The 19,086-nt window shown below is 35.5% G+C and overlaps 2 protein-coding genes across 2 annotated transcripts in view; both read right to left on the reverse strand.

The window, feature by feature from the left end:
• The window catches only part of ATPsynD (ATP synthase, subunit D), a 185,337-nt gene that overhangs the window by 144,307 nt on the left and 21,944 nt on the right, over positions 1 to 19,086 (reverse strand). The gene's annotated exons all lie outside the window — the stretch shown is intronic.
• LOC106621451 (mucin-2) overlaps positions 1 to 19,086 on the reverse strand; it is a 38,662-nt gene that overhangs the window by 2,937 nt on the left and 16,639 nt on the right. Inside the window, exon 3 of the mRNA XM_014240330.3 lies at positions 52 to 2,542. Coding sequence (XP_014095805.3) covers positions 52 to 2,514 — 2,463 coding nt within the window. The 5' untranslated portion in view covers positions 2,515 to 2,542. The remainder of the gene's footprint in view (positions 1 to 51; positions 2,543 to 19,086) is intronic.

Genomic DNA, 19,086 nt, shown 5'->3' on the forward strand with positions numbered 1-19,086 from the left:
GAAATATAATAATTTCTTATGAAGCGCGTATTTTTAACAAACAAAACTCACCAATTTCTGTTTGTGCTGATTCATAGTGAGCACCTCATGCTTCTGAATCTGTATTTCACCATTCCCGGTATTGCTTACAGTATCTTCGCCGGCTTTTGGAAATACTACATTATTGGAATTTTGTAGTTGCTGCAGACTCAGCGGCTGTGCATGTCCATTGACTTGTGGTCCTGCGGGTGGTCCAGCGATGACTGGCCCTGAGTGTTCTTCGTTAGATTGCTCTTCATTTGATGGGAAGCGTATATTCGTGGAGACGAGCAATTCTTTCGTGTCTTGCGCACTATTATTCTCAGTGGATGCTATAGCTTGGCCAGCAGGATTTTGTGTGGGACCGACCGGTTGATAACTGCCTTTGGGTGCTGTCTGTGGTAAGGCGAGTGGTTTTGGTGGTTTGCGTTGACGCATGTTTGAGCCGATCAATGGTAATTGCTGATATGGTGATGGTGGTGCTGGCGGCTCTTCGGAATATATGGTAGCGGGTGCTTTTGTATCCAGTGGACGTTGTACATAAGGTGGTGTGGGACTAACGGCACTGCCGCCAAAGTTACCGTTTTGATGGAAGTTCGAAGTTCCTTGGGCGGGTGGGAATGTACCAGCTTGTGCGGGTGCCACTTGACCTGGACGTTTAAGTGCACTAATATCTTCACTAATCACTGTACCATATTGTACTGGTGGTTCCTTAGAGAACAATGGCTCCTTCTCTACCGAGCCGAACGCAGCTGTACCAACTTGTTGTTGACTGCCCAGAACAAATGAGGCCGAATGTTGTCCAGGTGAGATGACGACATTATTGATTGCACCCGGCGCTGGACGGTATTGCAAAACATTCGGCTTTTGCACCTGATACGACACATATTCGCCGCTATAGTTTTCTTGGCTGCCCGATATTACCTTCTGATCATTGTTGCTACCCGGTAGTGTTGTAGAGCCGTGTGGGGTAAATGTTGGATGTGTTGGGTATGTGGGGTGTGTAGATTGCTGCGGAGGACGTTGTTGCTGCTGTTGTTGCGTCTGATAATGCTGCTGCGGCTGATATTGTTGTTGCTGTTGCTGATATTGTTGCTGCTGCTGTTGTTGTTGCTGATATTGCTGCTGTTGTTGCTGCTGCTGTTGTTGCATAGCAAACGGTGCTGGTTTCGACAGCGAAATGGGTTGCATATAGTTGCCTTGTGCGTCGAAACCTTGACTGCCTTGATTTTGGGCAGCCACAGCTGATTCTTCATCGGCCAAACTGTTGAATATATCCGCAAGCGACATGGATGGTTTTTGTTCGATCTTCTGCTCAATATTCTTTTGACCGAGAGTTTGATAAACATCGGCGATATTGAGCTCCGGCACATTTGTAGCGACTGGTGTAGGTAACGCCGAAGTCAACTGTCCATTTGGACCCTCAGTGAAAAGAACGGGTTGCTTAGTGCTCGGCACGTAATGAGTGGCAGACGAAGAGGTATCTGCGGTAGCGGCGCTGACAGGTGGACGTGTAGTGTACGAAGTAGTGCTGACTGTTGTTGGTTTCGCTGCAGTCGTGGTGGTATTCAAAGCCGCTTGATCTGGGAAACGCATGAATGTTGTTGCTGTGGTGCTGTCAGTTGTTGTTGTGGTTGGTGTATACTTCTTTGTGGGTATGAATTTCTTTCGTGTGCTGCTATCGGATGCTTGCGAAACGCTAGATGGTAGTGTTGGCAGTGGTCTGCGCGTGGAGGTCGTGTACTTGGGTGAGTTCGGTGCCACTGTGATTGTTGTCGTGGATAAAGTGCTTGTGCTGGCAGGTAAAGTAGAAGTGCTGCTTGGTTTATTCGATGTAGTAACGCTGGTTGTGGGTTTCTTTGAAGTAGTTGTTGTTACTTTAGTTGTAGTGGTTGTGGTTGTTGCTGATGAAGTTGATGTGGATGCGCTACTGCTGTGCAGGCCCGGCGCTGTGGGTGGCACTGCCATTAATTTCGTAGTCGGTATGGTGTAATAGTTTTGGCTAGGTGCTGGTGTTACCGGTGTTGCCACCACCGATGTTGGTTTCTTATTCGTTATGTAATTCTTATTGCTACCCTGATATTTGAGGTTTGCATAAGAACTCGACACCAATGGATAAACAAATTTTGATGATGAATATTTCACGGGCAAATTCAGATAGTCGTGTATGTTCGGTGCATTGCTGCTTAGCACAATCTTCTCCTTCGGATCGATCACCTCATTCACAGCGGTCTCAATACCGGCTGGCTTTTTGGCGCTAAAGTCCAACTGACCGGAAATGGGATCCTTACTTGCATAATATGGCTTGCCATCGTTGAAGATTTGATTAGGTAAAACATAGCTGGTGGAAATGAGCGCTTCGTCTTCAGCGGAGTCGCCGCCGTTTCGCGCCTCCACCGGCAAATCGGCTGAGGGTATTTCCGGTGCGGCTGTGATATTGCCAACAATGGTGACCAACGCTATGACCAGCGTCAGCCATAAATTGTAATTAGACATTTGGGAGAGAAAACCGCAGAGATTGATGCTGAAAAAGAAAGAAAAGAGTGATCAATGACATGACGCTTTAATTGAATTAAAATGTATATAAAACAAATACGTGTGAAAGCACATAAAAACATTGAATAAGGAAAGTCAGCGTCAAAGCAAGACATTCAATTATGCAAATAAATATTTTCACCAACAATTAAATTGACGCGCCGCTGTTATTGCATCATATGGTGAATTAGCGTTGGACAGCAACGACCCACTTGCGCAATTGGAAAAATACCGACCAGTTAAGCGTTGTATAGTTATGTGGGTAACGGTAAGGCAAAGGCACGCTAAGGCCAGTAAATGAAGATAAAAGAAGCGCACGCGAACGGTGATTAAATTTAATTGGTGGTTTGGTCTAAATGGCTGCAATCTCTTAATTTGTTATTATTATTTATATTATGTATACAAGTGTATAGGTATATAGGAGAATGTATAAAAATATATTAGCGCTATTAGCGATTTTTTTAATATGTGGAGAAATGATGAAGTAAATTAAGCAAATAATTTGTAGAAATAATTAAAATTATACGCATTTCTGTTAAATATGCAAATTTATTGTTTTTTTCGTTTGGTGCAATAATTACCCAACCGATTTTAATCTAGTGTCTAATTATGTGTGTGTGGTTTTATTTTCCAAACAATAAATGAAGTCAGCTACTTCTTCGTTGAAATTCAAGTTTTGAAAGTCTGTTATTAAATGTGTAAACTATTTTCAAAAACACCCAAAATCTAGCAGATTTATGTATTTCTTTCATCACCTTATTAATTTGTATAGCAGCTACCTTGCCTTGAGCATGCATTCATGCCAAATTTCTTGAAGATATCTCGCCAAATAAAAAGTTTTCCAATAGTGACATATATTTGGTCGTTCACTTTATATGGCAGCTATATGCTTTGGTGGTTCGTTATCGGCGGTTTCGACAAATCGGCAGCTTCTTGTAGATAGAGGGACGTGTGCAAAATTTCAGATCGATATCTAAGGAAGTAGTTCGTGTATATACAGACGGACATAGCTAAATCGGCTCTGCTCATCATCCGGATCATATCATATTTCCTACTTCAAATGCATACCTGAAACCTTAGACCATTGCGTCGCAGGGACTACTCCTGCTGTTTCTCCGCTCATATACCGGCGAAGGATATGTATACGGAGAGAAGTCGCTGGAGATGAAGCACGGTGAGCTTTTTCACATATGAGTCAAAGCTAGGAGGTTTTCTGTAATAAGTTCTCTGTCAAGCTTAGTTTTAGTCTACCAAACTACTGTAGCGACTTTCTTGGCTTTGGCAAAGTTCATCTTGCCGCAATCATAGGACTTCTTACTGGACATTGTCTAATAGGCATTCATGCTGTAAAGCTAAAAAAAGCCAGCCGAGCGCAAACTGACAAAGTTGTACGAAAGAAGAAAATTTGAACCAGGTGTTTTGGACAAAGAAATTTATACACCTATATATGTAATTAAAAACAGTATCTAGCTAGTTACACCAATATAATTCAAGAACGACTGAAGTTTTTAGCATCTCTGATTTATGTATATTGTATCCAGCCCAAATAGAATATTAACGGAAAGATTCTCTTAAAAAAATTGTTTGGAAATTTACAACAATTCTTAAATCGATTGTGCGCTGAGTCAATTAGTTCATAATCACTCTAAATATATATGAAGTCAATAATAACATAATGTCGCGTTACTGACTGATCGAATCATCAATCTGACTTAAGTACCCCGAACTTTAAACATATTCAGTAGGAAATTTTTCCACAGCTAAGCTGTTATAAATATATAGAAGAAATATAAAAATTATATTCTAAGGCAATAAACCATGTACACTCCTATAACTTTCAGCAACCAATCGAGACACCCTAATGTCCACACATAAATTTACACCTGCATTATAAAGTAACAGCCAACTAAAATCTCGCACCAACAGCTGTAAGTTGTTTGGAAATTTTCTTATGAAATTTTCACCATTAATATTATTTCCGATTGGTTTTTTTTTCTGCACTCCATTCACAGCCTCACCTGTGTGTCGACAATAGAAATGCAGCAAAAAACTCACAATACCTGACAGGTAAAGCGCGGAAAGGCGCATAAGGCAAATACGCTGCGGACAAGTTGGGCAACAACGTGTAGCTAAACAGAAAGGCGCTTCGAGATATCATTGCTGATTGCTACTTTTGTATTGATGATTTAATCAGTGCACACAGGTGACGAGTAGAAAATGAAATTGAAAGATTGTATCGCGTGCAGTTACAAATGAGCCATAATCTGTATGTGTGTGTGTGTGTGTGATTATATGAAAGTAGTTGGAAGTAATTATAAGTAATAGTAGTAATCCGTAAATATATCGAAGAAATAGTTGTAATTAAATTTTAATTACTGAATAGTGGGGAAATAAGAAAAGGAGAATTGTGGAGAGATAAAAGAAAATATATATTGTAGTATTGTATATAATGTCATTTCAATATATTGGTTATACTTTTTCTGTAAAAAATAAATTTTAGTTTTTTTTTACTCTTTATTATTATTTTTTTTAAATTTCTAACTAAATAATGACATCCTATTTTTGTAATATTAGAGATATTTGTGGAGAAAAATAGTATAGGTATTTAAAGCCAGAGCAATATTTCTACTTTCTAAGTAATTTTAGAATATTAAACTCCAGTGTCTTGGCAATGCTACAAGCTTCATGAACCATACTCATAAATCGAAAAGTCTTAACGTTTGTTTTACACCAAGCGAGTTTGTTGCTTAAGTCTTTTGAATTTATTTTCGTAATTTTGTTAATACATTTATGGTGCTAAAAGCAATTGCAGTTGTGTCACTTTCAATTAATATACCAAACGATTAAACAGTTTGTTTACTTCGTCGCGGAGACACGCCCCCTCCACCTCCCCTTTACACAAACACACACACATTCACTCACACACCAAAACTATTGGACGCTTTATTTAGCGCTTTGCAAGTCGACTACATTAGACTACATTACAGCGTAATTTTCCTGCTCTAAATTTGGTAGTCTGTGCAAATAGTCGCCATCCCAGTCACAGTAGCGTTAAATAGTCAGTTAGTATGCCAACGCAACTGGTTGTTACGATTTTCTCGGCTAAACATGTGCAGCGAGTTGATCTGGCCTTAAGCGGCATAATTGCCGGTTTGGAGTTGTTTCTTGTTGTTGTTAGAAGTATGCGCTGGTACATAGGCATGTATTGGCGTTGTTTTTTGATAAATGCGAGTTTTTTGTGAATATTGCAAAAAATTTTAAGGAGGCCAGAATTATCCATGAGGGTTATTTACATAGAAAAGCATAATATTTTGAGGATAGCAGATTTATATACTATATGTTAGAAGTATATAACATTTATATTAAAAATATATAAAGCTTGAGATAGCATACATCATCAATTTATATTCTTCGCCAGATATTTGCAGAAAAGATGAAAAAAAACTGAAAATATTGAAAATATTTATTTTTTCGTTTAAGTTTCGACTTAATATTGAAAAAGCTGCCAACTCACTGGATTCGAACTAGATAGTTTAGACATAGCTTCACATATACGCATGTTAAACTTCTTTTTTAAACAGGAAATGGTGGTTCGCTGCTAAAGGAATTGGCTAGAAGAAACTAGAATAAAGTTAACAATTGTTGAATATAAGCTCACCTTAGATATAAAAATATGAGTATCAAACGCTTTTTTCAACTTCATGCTAGGAATGTGTTAAGCATAAGCAAAAAATAATTTTTTATTAAAAGCAAAATTACATTCCCGCTGAGATTAGATTATGGTATATATTATCTTTTGCTTCAACACCTGACAGCTGTTTATCGATTTATCGATTACAGATGTCTGGCAAAAATACATTCACTCATTCACTCATACATATGCTGCACATGGCTACAAATACTAATAAGTAAAACTAGTGATTTTGCAATTAATAGCTTTCTAAAACACTTCATAATAATTTGTCAATATAAAATCGAACATTGTTTTCATATTTCCAAAGCATAGATATTCAAAAATATCTTGCTAAAAGGATTTTTCGAAATTCAAATTAATAAATTTGTAGCATAAATATTCTTAACATAAATATTTCTCTTTATTAAGAACCAATCAAAATGAACGTTTCTTAATCGAGAAAATTAAAAAAAAGTGTAAAATATTCGACTTTTATGTTTGAGTAGCCGCCAATTTAAGATTTTTTTTTTTAATTTTTTGAAATAACCACAAATGCAGAGTATTCCAATCGGATGTTTTGGTGCACTATAGGTTGGTTGAAAAGTGTCTACGCTCGGAATGAAAAAGTACTGTTTTGGTACGAAATATATTTTTTATACAATCAACAAAATTCCTTTTGCATACCAAAAAATTGATGCCATAAGCTTCTTTGTTGATCGTTGTGACTTCACCTGCTGAACAACCAGCTTCAGTCCACTGTAAACGTTCTTGTTTTAATTTAAGATCATGGTGGTAGATCCAAGTCTCATCCATAGTTATAAAACGACGCAAGAAATCGATCGAGATCAGCAAAGATTTGTATAATGTCATAAATGCTAAAGGCTTGAGTAAAAAAATTAATGGAAAAATTAATATTATTGCCTTCTCATCAGTCCTAATTTAACCTCATAGTATGGTTATCAAAAAATTCAAGATGAACACGACACTTGCCTGAATTAAATTTGAAATATGGTAAAATAGTAAATTTTAGTTGAAGAGAACTGAGTTTTTTTCGGTAGTTGTGTTAAATAATATATACGGTCAAGTGAACGGTATTTTTGTTGAAAATGTGAATAGGTACTGTATGTACTATAGCAGCAAATCACCTGCAATTTTGGTTTCGTCGATTCTGTTCCGATAACTTACTTACTATTATAAACGAAATATATTTCATAAAAGCCACAAAAGGGGTAAGTGTGCACATTCATTAAAAATAGTGGCGTCTGGAACACCCTTGATTCAAAGCATACTTTCAGGTAGTTCTTCTTTCTATTATTTGCTCTAAAATATATTTTATATTCGTTTTGAAACAAACTAATAATTTGGTTTTTCTGTACCGAATAAATGAATATAATCACCAACAACAACTGTTTTGGAAATAAGTATATAACTGTTTATGCCCATATGTATGTATTCATGTTAGCACATATGTGTGCATCAATCAGTCAAAGTGGCGCCAATTCAAATCTCATGAGCTTAAGATTAATTGAAAATAATTAGCTTTTGAATAATTTGAAGCTGACCATGCGCTGATAATGTCGAGTAGAGGCGAGTTATACCGATAAGCACGAACAGAAGAGCCATTAGACAACTTAATACTTGACGTCGATAAGTTTGGCTTGTTTATTAAACATGTCGCATCGAAATGCAATTTATTTAATGATTTTAGATATGTGTATGAATATGCTTATGCTTGTATGAGCATATGTTTTTCACATATGTACGCTGCGTTTGTATTTGTTTATGCTTTTTGGCGCTCGCAAGTTGCTGTTTAGTTGTCACAAAGCTGGACGCAAAATAAATGAAAGTTCCAGCATTCCAACTTGAAAACGAAATAAAATGATGATGAAATGTGACAAGATACGGTGAGCAGCGGTAGAAGTGCGGATGAAGAGCCGAAGCAAAAATGTGTAAAAACATTTAAATTGAAATCGAAATGAAAGAAAATGAAATGAGGCGCAACGTTGCAGCAAGTCGTGTTGTTGGTTGTTGTTTTTATTATTATTTTTGTTGTTGGTATTGTTATTAACACCAAGCAACATTTCTATTTTAAATTTTTTTCCAAGTGATTTTTTTTCTGCAACACATCAATCAACAAACGCGCTATGCGATGACGGTCAGCAGCAACAACATAACAAAAATAATAACAACAGCAAGTGCAGACAACAAATAGCAAACAACAAACAGCGTTAAAAGTGACAATTGCTATTTGCAGACAAAGTTGCTTTCATATACATATATATATATTATATAAATATACATACATATAAACATACACATAGATATACATACATATAAAAAACGGCACGAATGCAGAAAAAATGTAGCAATGCTTTGGTTATGCGACATCTGTGACAATCATGGCAAATGTCTCAATGAAAAAAAAAAAACAAAATGATCATGAAACACAACATCAGGTGCAACAACAACAACAGTCATTACAAAAAAGGCTGCAACAATGTGGTCACTTGTTGCTGACTACAAAACGCACTTTCGTTTGAAATTCTTTTTCACGCACTCGACGCATGCAGTCAGCAACGGCTTTGGCCAAACAACAACAACAATGCGAGCAAACGATTTACACAGCGCTCCAACACGCAGAGTTACTTTGAAGATGCCGTGGTATGATGTGTGACGATCACAACGTAGTTGATAGCGCAACAACAGCAATAACAACAAGCGCCGCTTGCAGGTGGCCGGTCGGGACCAAGCCGCCAACTTGCAGGCTCGCAATAAAAATCAATCAATCGGCAATTGAGCACACAATTATTTATTTTTCCGGCGAATGTAAGCAACAATGTGGCGTAGAGGTGTCCATGAACGGGTAACTTGGAAGAAATTAATTCTTGTTGAAAGATTGCCGGCACGCTTTGTTCGTAGCAGCCCATGTGGCGCCACAAATGTGCGCATAGGAAATGTTTTTCTTTCAAGTGTGAGTACAGATAATCTAATTTTTAGTGCATGAGCATGATAAATTGGCTCGCAAGGGCTTTTTGAGTTAATAACGTTAACGGCAAATAGTCGAAATACAATAAGAATTATTATAGAAATCAATGCCGTGCTGATAATATTGTCTGTGAGAGAAATTTACTTGGAATTTTTCAGAGAATAGCGTCTTTGGAAACCAGGAGTTCATAGTTCACGTGCTATAAACTTGAGTTTATGTATGTTTTTGAGTTTATGAGCAACTATCAAGTGTTCTCTGAGTTAACAATTTTTCTGTGATGTATGCATACAATGAGTTTGCGAATTAGTTAACAGTGAGTCCAGAGTTAAAAGAGACTACCAAACATTACTAGAAAAAGCACAAAATGTATCAAAAACTCGAGTTTATGGTGATAATGTATTACATAATTTCATTAAGATATTTTCGATAAACAAACCAACACTTTTGTAAGCAAACAAAAATTACTAATTCACTCGATTTTGTGGCGAAAATATATATCATTTAATTTAGGCACTTTAAAATATAAAAACCACCATTTCAAAAACTAAAAAACTGTTGCAAAAATCTCGAGTTTATAGTGATAAAATATGTAAAATTTAATATAGCTACTTTCAAACAATAAAACCCTATTCGAATAGGCAAATAAGTCGAGGCTTGGTCTAGATTTCATTCTTGATACCATCTTGTTTTTACAAAGCAACCCTTAGCAACAGATAATCGACCGGTTGCCAATGGCAGCAACGTTTAAGTAACCAGAAGAGGCTTAGCTTAATATCTGGCCAAGCTATATCAATCCAACAATTTTTCTAAATCCACCATTCTCTAAATCCACCATGCTGCTATGCTGCCAGTTAATTGAAAATTTTACTTTCTATGTTTTTATGGGTTTATATTCAATTATGAATTTCAATACAATAGACTTTTTTGCATATATACATATCGAAAGTACATATATATATTTAAGCATATTCTCCGAAAATTTGAAGTTAATCCGGCAAATAACATAGTTTCGGATATTTGAGCGTATTTGTAAGAGTATTTTAACATAGTGTAAACGGTCTTGAACCGATCAACTTGAAATTTTCGCACAACCTTCTTAGATATATTTTTCAGATAACGATTGAAATAACAAGATTTTGACAATAATATATTTTTTTGAAGCCACTCTGAAATATACAATATATTTTTTTCTCAAAAACGTTTTTTTTTTAGAAAGCCGCAATTTGATCAAAAAACTAAATTTTGACTAGACCTTCGACCATTACCTGTATTCATCTATAGCTATAATAAATGTTATTGGTTTAGACATAATTTTAGGCAGAAGAATCTTCCTCACCATAAGGCAACCTTTTTCGGAGGATCTCCTGGAGATCGGCTACGGGAACAAGGCAATCCAAATTTTTTTTAAATGAAACGCAGATTATTAAAGTAAGTGTGCATTCTTGTTCAGATTCATAAAATAAAATTCCTCTTAAAAAAAAATGCGCTTTTTTTCTGACTTTAAACTGAAGTCAAAAAAATTTATATTTATTATAGAGAAAAATAAACAACAAAACTTATATACTTTAATTTTCTTCGCTCTGTCTTATGTTTCTTCTCTTTATTTTTTAAGTCCAACTGCCACATTTACAATAATAAGCTGTGTCAACGTAGAAATAACTAATAATAAATAATAAAACTAACGTCACCAAGTCATTCACTTTCTCCAAAACACGAGCACATACAAAACACAAAAAAAAAAAAACAAAAACACAAACGAACACACCCATCATACAGATGAAAGAGAAAAAAGCCAGAAGTAAGCATGAACAAATTATGAGTAACATGAACACAAACAAATGTATTAAACTACAAAAACAATAACTTTTTTTTGGCTTATTAAATCGGAAATATAAGATGCAGAAGAGAAGCTACAATGTCTCTAATTAATTTACATATAAATTACGAAGCTTCAATTTAATCACAAATATGTTTTATATATATTAGTGGTGTTTATTGATATGTGAATAGCACTTTAAAGCTCATATGAATGAGTTATATTGCTCATAGCACTGATTTCTATACTGAATGAGGCAGTAATGACATAAACACATATCTATAAGTATACCCGAAATATATCGTAAAGTGTTTGAATGTAGGTGTGTTAATAGTAACGATGACATTCAGCTCTTTAACTGTGTGTGGGTGAATATTTTAATTTTTACTTCGGATTCATTCAGTCGATGCGTCAGCTCGGCTTGCTTTTGACTAGATGAGGGAAATACTTTCACTCTCGAAGTAATTCTTACACAAGTGTTTTGTATTCAAATCATAGTAATACAGATTTACTTGTGAAGGTTTCTTGTAGTGTAGTGCAAACCAGCAAAGACTTTTTTCGTTTTTCTGTTATAAAATGCTACACATTTGTTGCTAGCACTTTATTCAATGGTAATTTATATGTGAGTTTGCTACATGATTTTTTTCTTGTATATATACATTTTATTATAATTTTATATGTATTCGATTTGTGTGGAATATTGTGCGCACATATGTACACGTGTTTGTGTCACTATATCTGTGAGTTGATTTCATTGCTTACACTTTCTCGCATTCTCACATTAACTCGAGTAAGAAAGTGGCAAGAAAAGCAATCATTTATTACCACACTACTATTGGTGTTTTTGTAATAAAAAAGCATAAAAAGAAGTATGTTTTTACTTAAGTTTTTTTTTCTTCTTATGATTTTGAGTTTTTGCAAAATTATAAGTTTTGTAGGAAATGTTATTTATGTAATATATAAAAATGTGCAATATGTGCAAATAAATAAATATTATGATTGTAAATGTAGCAAATATCTGATGATTTATGTCATTTTCCAACATTTGTTATAAAGAAACCATGAATGGAAATTAAATTTAAATTTAAATACATTTTTAAGGCAATTTTGGCCATAAGGTTTAAGAAGTCGCTGTTATTCAAAACATTTCATTTCCATATTTTTAACTTTGACATATTCAAACATGAGCACAGTTTAGCATTATATTATACTAAAAGCTTTTATCAACATATTTAATTATTAAGTATTAATTATCAATATTTTTTGAATAATTTTCATGAAACTTTTATTCGCGTTGAACAATAAAATATTATTGGCGTCGAGAAAAATTGAGCAAAAGTCAAAATTTTCTTACTTTAAAACCAGTCGGTCAGTTCTGTATGGCAGCTGTAGTGGTTCGATCTGAACAATTTTTTCGGAGATTGTACCGATACATTGCTCATTAACCGATGTCGAATTTTGTGAAGGTATCTCGTGAAATAATAAAGTTTTTCATTCAAGGACTGGAATTTGATTAGTCAGTTTGCATGACAGCTATATGCTATAGTGGTCTGACATCGACAGATTCGACAAATTAGCAGGTTTTTTGTGCTGAAATGGACGTGTGTAAAATTTCAGTTCGATCTCAAAAACTGAAGGACTAATTCACGTATATACAAGTACAGACAGACGGACAGGGCTTAGTCGATTCAGTTCGTCACGCTGATCATGTATATAAATATAAGGTTGTCAAATATCTCCTTCCGCTTTTTTGTCTTTTGAATTTCGCGGCTATGTACAAAGCTCGTATCTGCTACAGAGCTCGTATCTGGCAACACTATACATAATTTGAAAGGTCTTGACATAACCTACAAAACCACGCTATGCATGATTAGTTTGGATATTGCGTTCAACAGTTATAGACGTGTAAACATGGAGTTCACTAACGCCGAAATTCGCGCTATTTTAAAGTTTTCCTTCGTTAAAGGCAAATCCGCTAGAGAAACGTTCCGTGAGATTAATGGTGTTTTGGGGGATGGTACTCTATCACTTCGAACCGCGGAGGAATGGTTTCGACGATTCAGAGTCGGTGAAAACGACACCATGGATAAGCCAGCCGGCGGAAGACCTGTGACGACAAATACCGACCAAATCATGGAATACATCGAGTTAGACCGGCATATGGCATTCGTGACATCGCCCAGGAGATGGGAGTTAGTCACCAAACCATTTTGAACCATCTGCAGAAGGCTGGATACAAAAAAAAGTTTGATGTTAGGGTGCCGCATAATTTGACGCAAAAAAACCTTCTGGACCGAATCAACGCCTGCGATATGCTGCTGAAACGGAACGAACTCGTCCCATTCTTGAAGCGGATGGTGACTGGCGATGAAAAATGGATCACATACGACAATATCAAGCGAAAACGGTCGTGGTCGAAGGCCGGTGAATCGTCCCAAACAGTGGCCAAGCCGGGATTGACGGCCAGGAAGGTTTTGCTGTGTGTTTGGTGGGATTGGAAGGGAATCATCCACTATGAGCTGCTCCCATATGGCCAGACGCTTAATTCTACCATCTACTGCGAACAACTGGACCGCTTGAAGCAATCGATCGACCAGAAGCGTCCAGAATTGGCCAACAGGAAGGGTGTAGTGTTCCACCAGGACAACGCCAGACCACACACTTCGTTGATGACTCGTCAGAAGCTACGGGATCTCGGATGGGAGGTTTTATCGCATCCACCATATAGCCCGGACGTAGCGCCAAGTGATTACCACCTGTTCCTGTCCATGGCGAATGCCCTTGGTGGTGTGAAGTTGAACTCAAAAGAGGCTTGTGAAAAGTGGCTGTCCGAATTCTTTGCAAATAAGGAGGGGGGCTTCTACGAGGAAGGTATTATGAAGTTGCCGTCTAGATGGAAACAGATCATCAACCAAAACGGCGCATATTTTAACTAAATCCGATCACTGTAACACTTTTTATAAAGCATTGAATGAAGAGCAAAAAAGCGGAAGGGAGATATTTGACAACCTTATATATATTATAGGCTTTCCGATGTATCCTTCTGCGTATTACAAACTTAATATAACATATTCAAGATATAAAAAAAATATAATGGAAATTAAACTTAAATTTTGATTAAATATGATGTAGTTCTTCTACTCTTAACTGAAAGATCATTGTTAAAATATCAGAAATATATTTAGTATTATTTTCGAGTATATTAGAATAGAAGCTTTCCAAAACAAATTTAACAAACTCCACTCAAAAACTTACTGAGTAAAGATAAACTACAGCAACAACTTTTGACATACCATAGCCTATACTGATAACTTGAAAAAGCAGCAATACATTACATGCCAGAGACAACTGACTATAATCCAGTAGGCTTACAAATTGGCCAATTTCAGGCGACTCTTCCACTTTGCCACTGCCGTTTACCGCTGTCGATATTTTATGCATCACTGCGCTCGCCTTCTCAAATAACCACTTCCATTTCGCTAAACTGGCATAGAACAAGTGGTATTGCCAGGTATTTTTGTGCTGCCTTTGGCATTTTGTTTTGACATTTATGTGTGTGTGTGTGTGTGTATGGGCATAAATAAAAGTGCATACCAAAGAAATGGCTGTTAAACATGCAACGACAACAACAATAGCAACGGCAAAAATGTGCAGTAACAACTATAACAGTGAACAGCATATGTCAATAGGACAACAAAAACAACATAACCAACAACAGCAATTGTCGAATAATAACTGTGGCGTTGGCATTCAAACAAGTTTTATTAAATTGTGACCCAATTACCTACATACCCGTACTCATCAACTCAGTTTATGGCTTAAGTCTTTCGTTGTTCTTGTTGTTGTTGTTGTTGTTGTCAACAGTCGATAAGTTTTGTGAGTTCGTAAGGCGGGCAACAAAAACAGGAACAAGTGCGGCTAGAAGCACATGTTAACAAACGAAAATAACTCGACTAATGGTACTAATCATAACAACAACAACAAAAACGGGTGCTAACAACGAGCGTTTTAAGAGTAACAAATAATGCAAACAAGACGGCAACTACACACTTACTAACACACATATAAATGTATGCAAAGCGTTTTGTTGCCTCTTTGTTGTTGTGGCGTCTGATTCGTGTCTCTCCAGAACGTGTTGACAGTCATTCAACATGCATACGAGTAACATACATACACACTCACGTTTGTACTTAAATTCAACTCAGGTGCCGTTAGTAAATTGTTAATGAAATTTTCATGCCGCTCATTGTTTATGTGTATGTATGTATGTATGTACGCTGGCTTTTACTGCTTGGTATTTGTAACACGCCGCCAAAGTGAGTTATTTTGCTTAGTTGTTGTTGCTGTGTAAGCATTTGTAGACAGATGTTCGCTTTTAGATTGTCGACTACAATGCAAAACATTTGTGATTTCAATTTGCTGCCGACATGCGAACACATGTACCTGCAAGTACAACTGTCACTCGGTCGTTTTAGTTGTGATAAGTTTATTTAACAAAATGCAAAGTGATGGGTTTTTAGTTAAATTTTTTCACTTTTTGTGGATATTTTAATCATGCTGGGCGACCGAAAAGGCTATATTGCATAAATTAATTACTAGTTGACGTCTTACTGGATTGTTTAATCATATAATTTACAGAGTATATTAAGTTTGCCATAAAGTTTGTAACAGTCTGATGGAAACGTCGGATATCATATAAAGCATGGATTTAGCTATGTCCGTCTGTCTGTATATAAGCGAACTAGTCCTTCAGTATTTGAGATCGAACTGAAATTTTGCACACGTTCTTTTCTCCCCAAGAAGCTGCCATTTTTGCTGTAACCGTCGATATCGGCACACTATAGAATATAGAGACCATTCAAACTGATCGACTAAAGTCAAGATTAAGATCTTCATAAAAAATCATTTTCTGTATTAAGTAACCTTAATTCGACTTGGATGTTGTTTATATCAAACAACGGGACTAGAAAGAACTAGCAAAACGTTTTCCATTAGAGACAAACCATTGGCCGTATGGTTAAGTTTTCTGTTTTAGCTGCAGCCGCAGATAACGAGCTTTCTTGTTTCAGTTAAAAAAAAAAAATTAGGCAATTTAATTATTTTTAGTATATTTAATCATTCTTTTAGGTAAAAAAAAATATTCCCTATTTTTAGTGTCGATGGCATTTATTTGACAAGGGGAAGACGCTATTTCTAACCACTATCAAAATTTTACTACCTATAACGGTAAAACTGGTAAAATAAAATACTTTGTTAGATATTGGAAACACAATTCAAAAGCATTGTGTAAATAACTTTTATACATTTTAGAAAAAACTTCTTTAAAAGCTCAGCACACACCTAAAACACTCCATCAATTAATTTAAGTGCTATCTTATTATAGTTAATACTATATAATAATATTTGATTTCGACCACAAAAAGGATCTTAGAAATATAGTTTCTTTACTTTTATCAAAATTGGTGATAAATCTTTGCCCAAAAATATTATTCGTAACAAAAAGTAAGCAACATGGATAAAGAAGCTTAAGCTACTTAAGGCGCACACCTGGAGTGAATTTTTTAAAATTCGACTTTTTTATCATATTTCGAGAGGTCATACTATAGAAAATAACATACTATAATTTTAAATTGATATCTCAAATAATTTATGAGTAAAAGCATTCTAAAGAGTAGCTGCTCAGTTCAATCAACTTTAAAAGTTTCTGTCAAAACTTTAAGTTTGCTTGAGTGTTTACTCGATGACAAATGATTCGAACACTATCAAGTTTTTTTTTCATGCTCTCTATATATTGTACTCCATACAATGATCTACCAGTTGGCAGGCCAAAAGCGACCAAAATTTTAGTAAAATTATGTTATTTTATGGATAGTAAAGCAGTGCAATTCTAAATTATTTATAAATATACCCATATACTTTTAAAACAACTAAAGCAGTAATTTTTTTTTAACTCACAATCCCAAGCCAAACATCGTCTTTTGAAATTGTATAAAACTAATCTGGCCAGTCGCAGTAATCAAATCACTATCATAAATAACAAAATTTCTTCTTCTTTCATATTCGCATACCTTGTTTGCACAAATAGTCAAGGGGTGTTAATTGATGTTTTTGATTCAATGACGTGAAAAAGGCGTTGACGCGGCAACAATTTGTACAAAAAAATCGTTTGACCCAAATATTTTTTGAGAATACAAAGAACAAGAGTAAAAGCAGATTAAGCAAATATGGGCGCTGACAAAAAAGTAGAAAATTATAATGTACATATGTGAGTAAAAAGAACTTTCAAATTGAATTATTAATAAATATGAACACGTACGTGCGCGAAAACAAACACACATATAGAGGAATGTGTGAAGAAATTTGTAGAGGAATTTACATTGTGCACATAAGAAATTTTAATAATTTAGTATTTCTTTATAAACGGCACATGATTTCTATAACCAAGTACACGTTATATAAAATTGTATTTGAATGTTGCTCATACGCCTTGACGCCCCATATACATAAATGAGTCACAATTTGATTCGATTTCATAGGCAGCTACAAATTAATGTTTGTATTTGTGTTTGTAATATATGCATGTATCATAGTCCAAGTGAAAGGAACTTTACAGTTGACGCCATGGTCACAAGAAAACTATATGTATACTGATAGATGAGTCGTCGATTTGGTTTGATGACTTCATCTGCAGAAATTTTTTTATTAAATTTGTGTGGCCCACATTCGTGAAAAGCCAACCTAAAGTAAAGATTTAGGCGCGATACTTTTACTTTCTTTACTATTCGGTCACATGAGTCATTCTGCATTCAATTGAAAAGCATCACCATTCAGCCATGCAAAATGTGACTGCTGATTTTGATTAGAAACGTAAAAGTTAAATAAGCAAAATAAACAATTTTTTTTTGCTTTTATCTGCAAGGGGAAACAAATAGCATACAAAATGTATATACAAGTTATAAGTTAGGAACTCAATTTCGTTTTTTGTTATTCGCGACCGGCCCAAAATGCAGTGAAATTTGCTCAAAGTCAATGACGTGGCGCGCATAATGTTCGTAAGCGTTGTCAACAGCTGTTGAGCCGGTAGCATCAATGGAAATGTAAATGACTCATTTAATTGTGCTTTTTTCACCGTTAATTTCGCCGCATTTTTCTCCCTTTTTTGCGCTGTATTTAGACGCTTACGCATTCCGAAAACGTTTTTGCACTTCAAGCGTTGCATAGCAATTGACTCCGGCACGTGTGTAACTCATAAGTAACACTAACAACAACAATAACATCATTATTTTGCATCTGCCACTGAATTTTTAGATGAAAATATGCTAATATATAATTTACACTTTTTAGTGCGCACACTCAGCGCAAAGCGTGTCAGTCACCTCGTTGTTTGCGGTCGAGCGTTCAAGAGTGTTTCAGCAGCAGCACTCGCGCTGCGTGCTGCGAGACAATACGCCGAACTATTGCAAATGCTGCGGTATTATGATGTGTGTGTGGCACGCTCGCTTTCGACAATGAACTATGAAATGGCATGGCGTGTATGACATGTTCAGCATTTTCGAATAGTGTGAAACTTGACAGAAAATGAAATTTATAAATTAAATTAAAATTACTTTGTAGGAAAAGCTTTTTGTATTATATGAAATTTCTGAATATCTTTTACACATATGTATGTTTGTATGTATTACAAATTTAAGACGAGAGCACTCATTGGTTTATAGAGCAGATTGGAAAATTATCTTTATAGTGTGTCTAATTGTTAATTACAATTTTACCACGTACCATCTGGAATGTCCGTTTGATTAAATTGGCATTACACATATTTTCGATCAGTATTAGTGTGGTTTGCTGTGACTTTGAAAGTTCTTCTTGACAAAAAATGTACTGAAACTGTGACAATTTGAGTGAGATCAGTAGCTTTTCTCACCATCAATTTTTTAAAGTTTATTTTCAAGTAGATGTTTGTATAACCATTGTAATACAACATTTTTTTATTAATTTTTTTATAGGCACTCTGGAAGCTTTAGCGATTTTGAATCGCGCAATTTTGGCCATTTTAAAAAT

The sequence above is a fragment of the Bactrocera oleae genome, chromosome 2 (genome assembly GCF_042242935.1).
Source record: "Bactrocera oleae isolate idBacOlea1 chromosome 2, idBacOlea1, whole genome shotgun sequence".
NCBI classification, from domain to species: domain Eukaryota; kingdom Metazoa; phylum Arthropoda; class Insecta; order Diptera; family Tephritidae; genus Bactrocera; species Bactrocera oleae.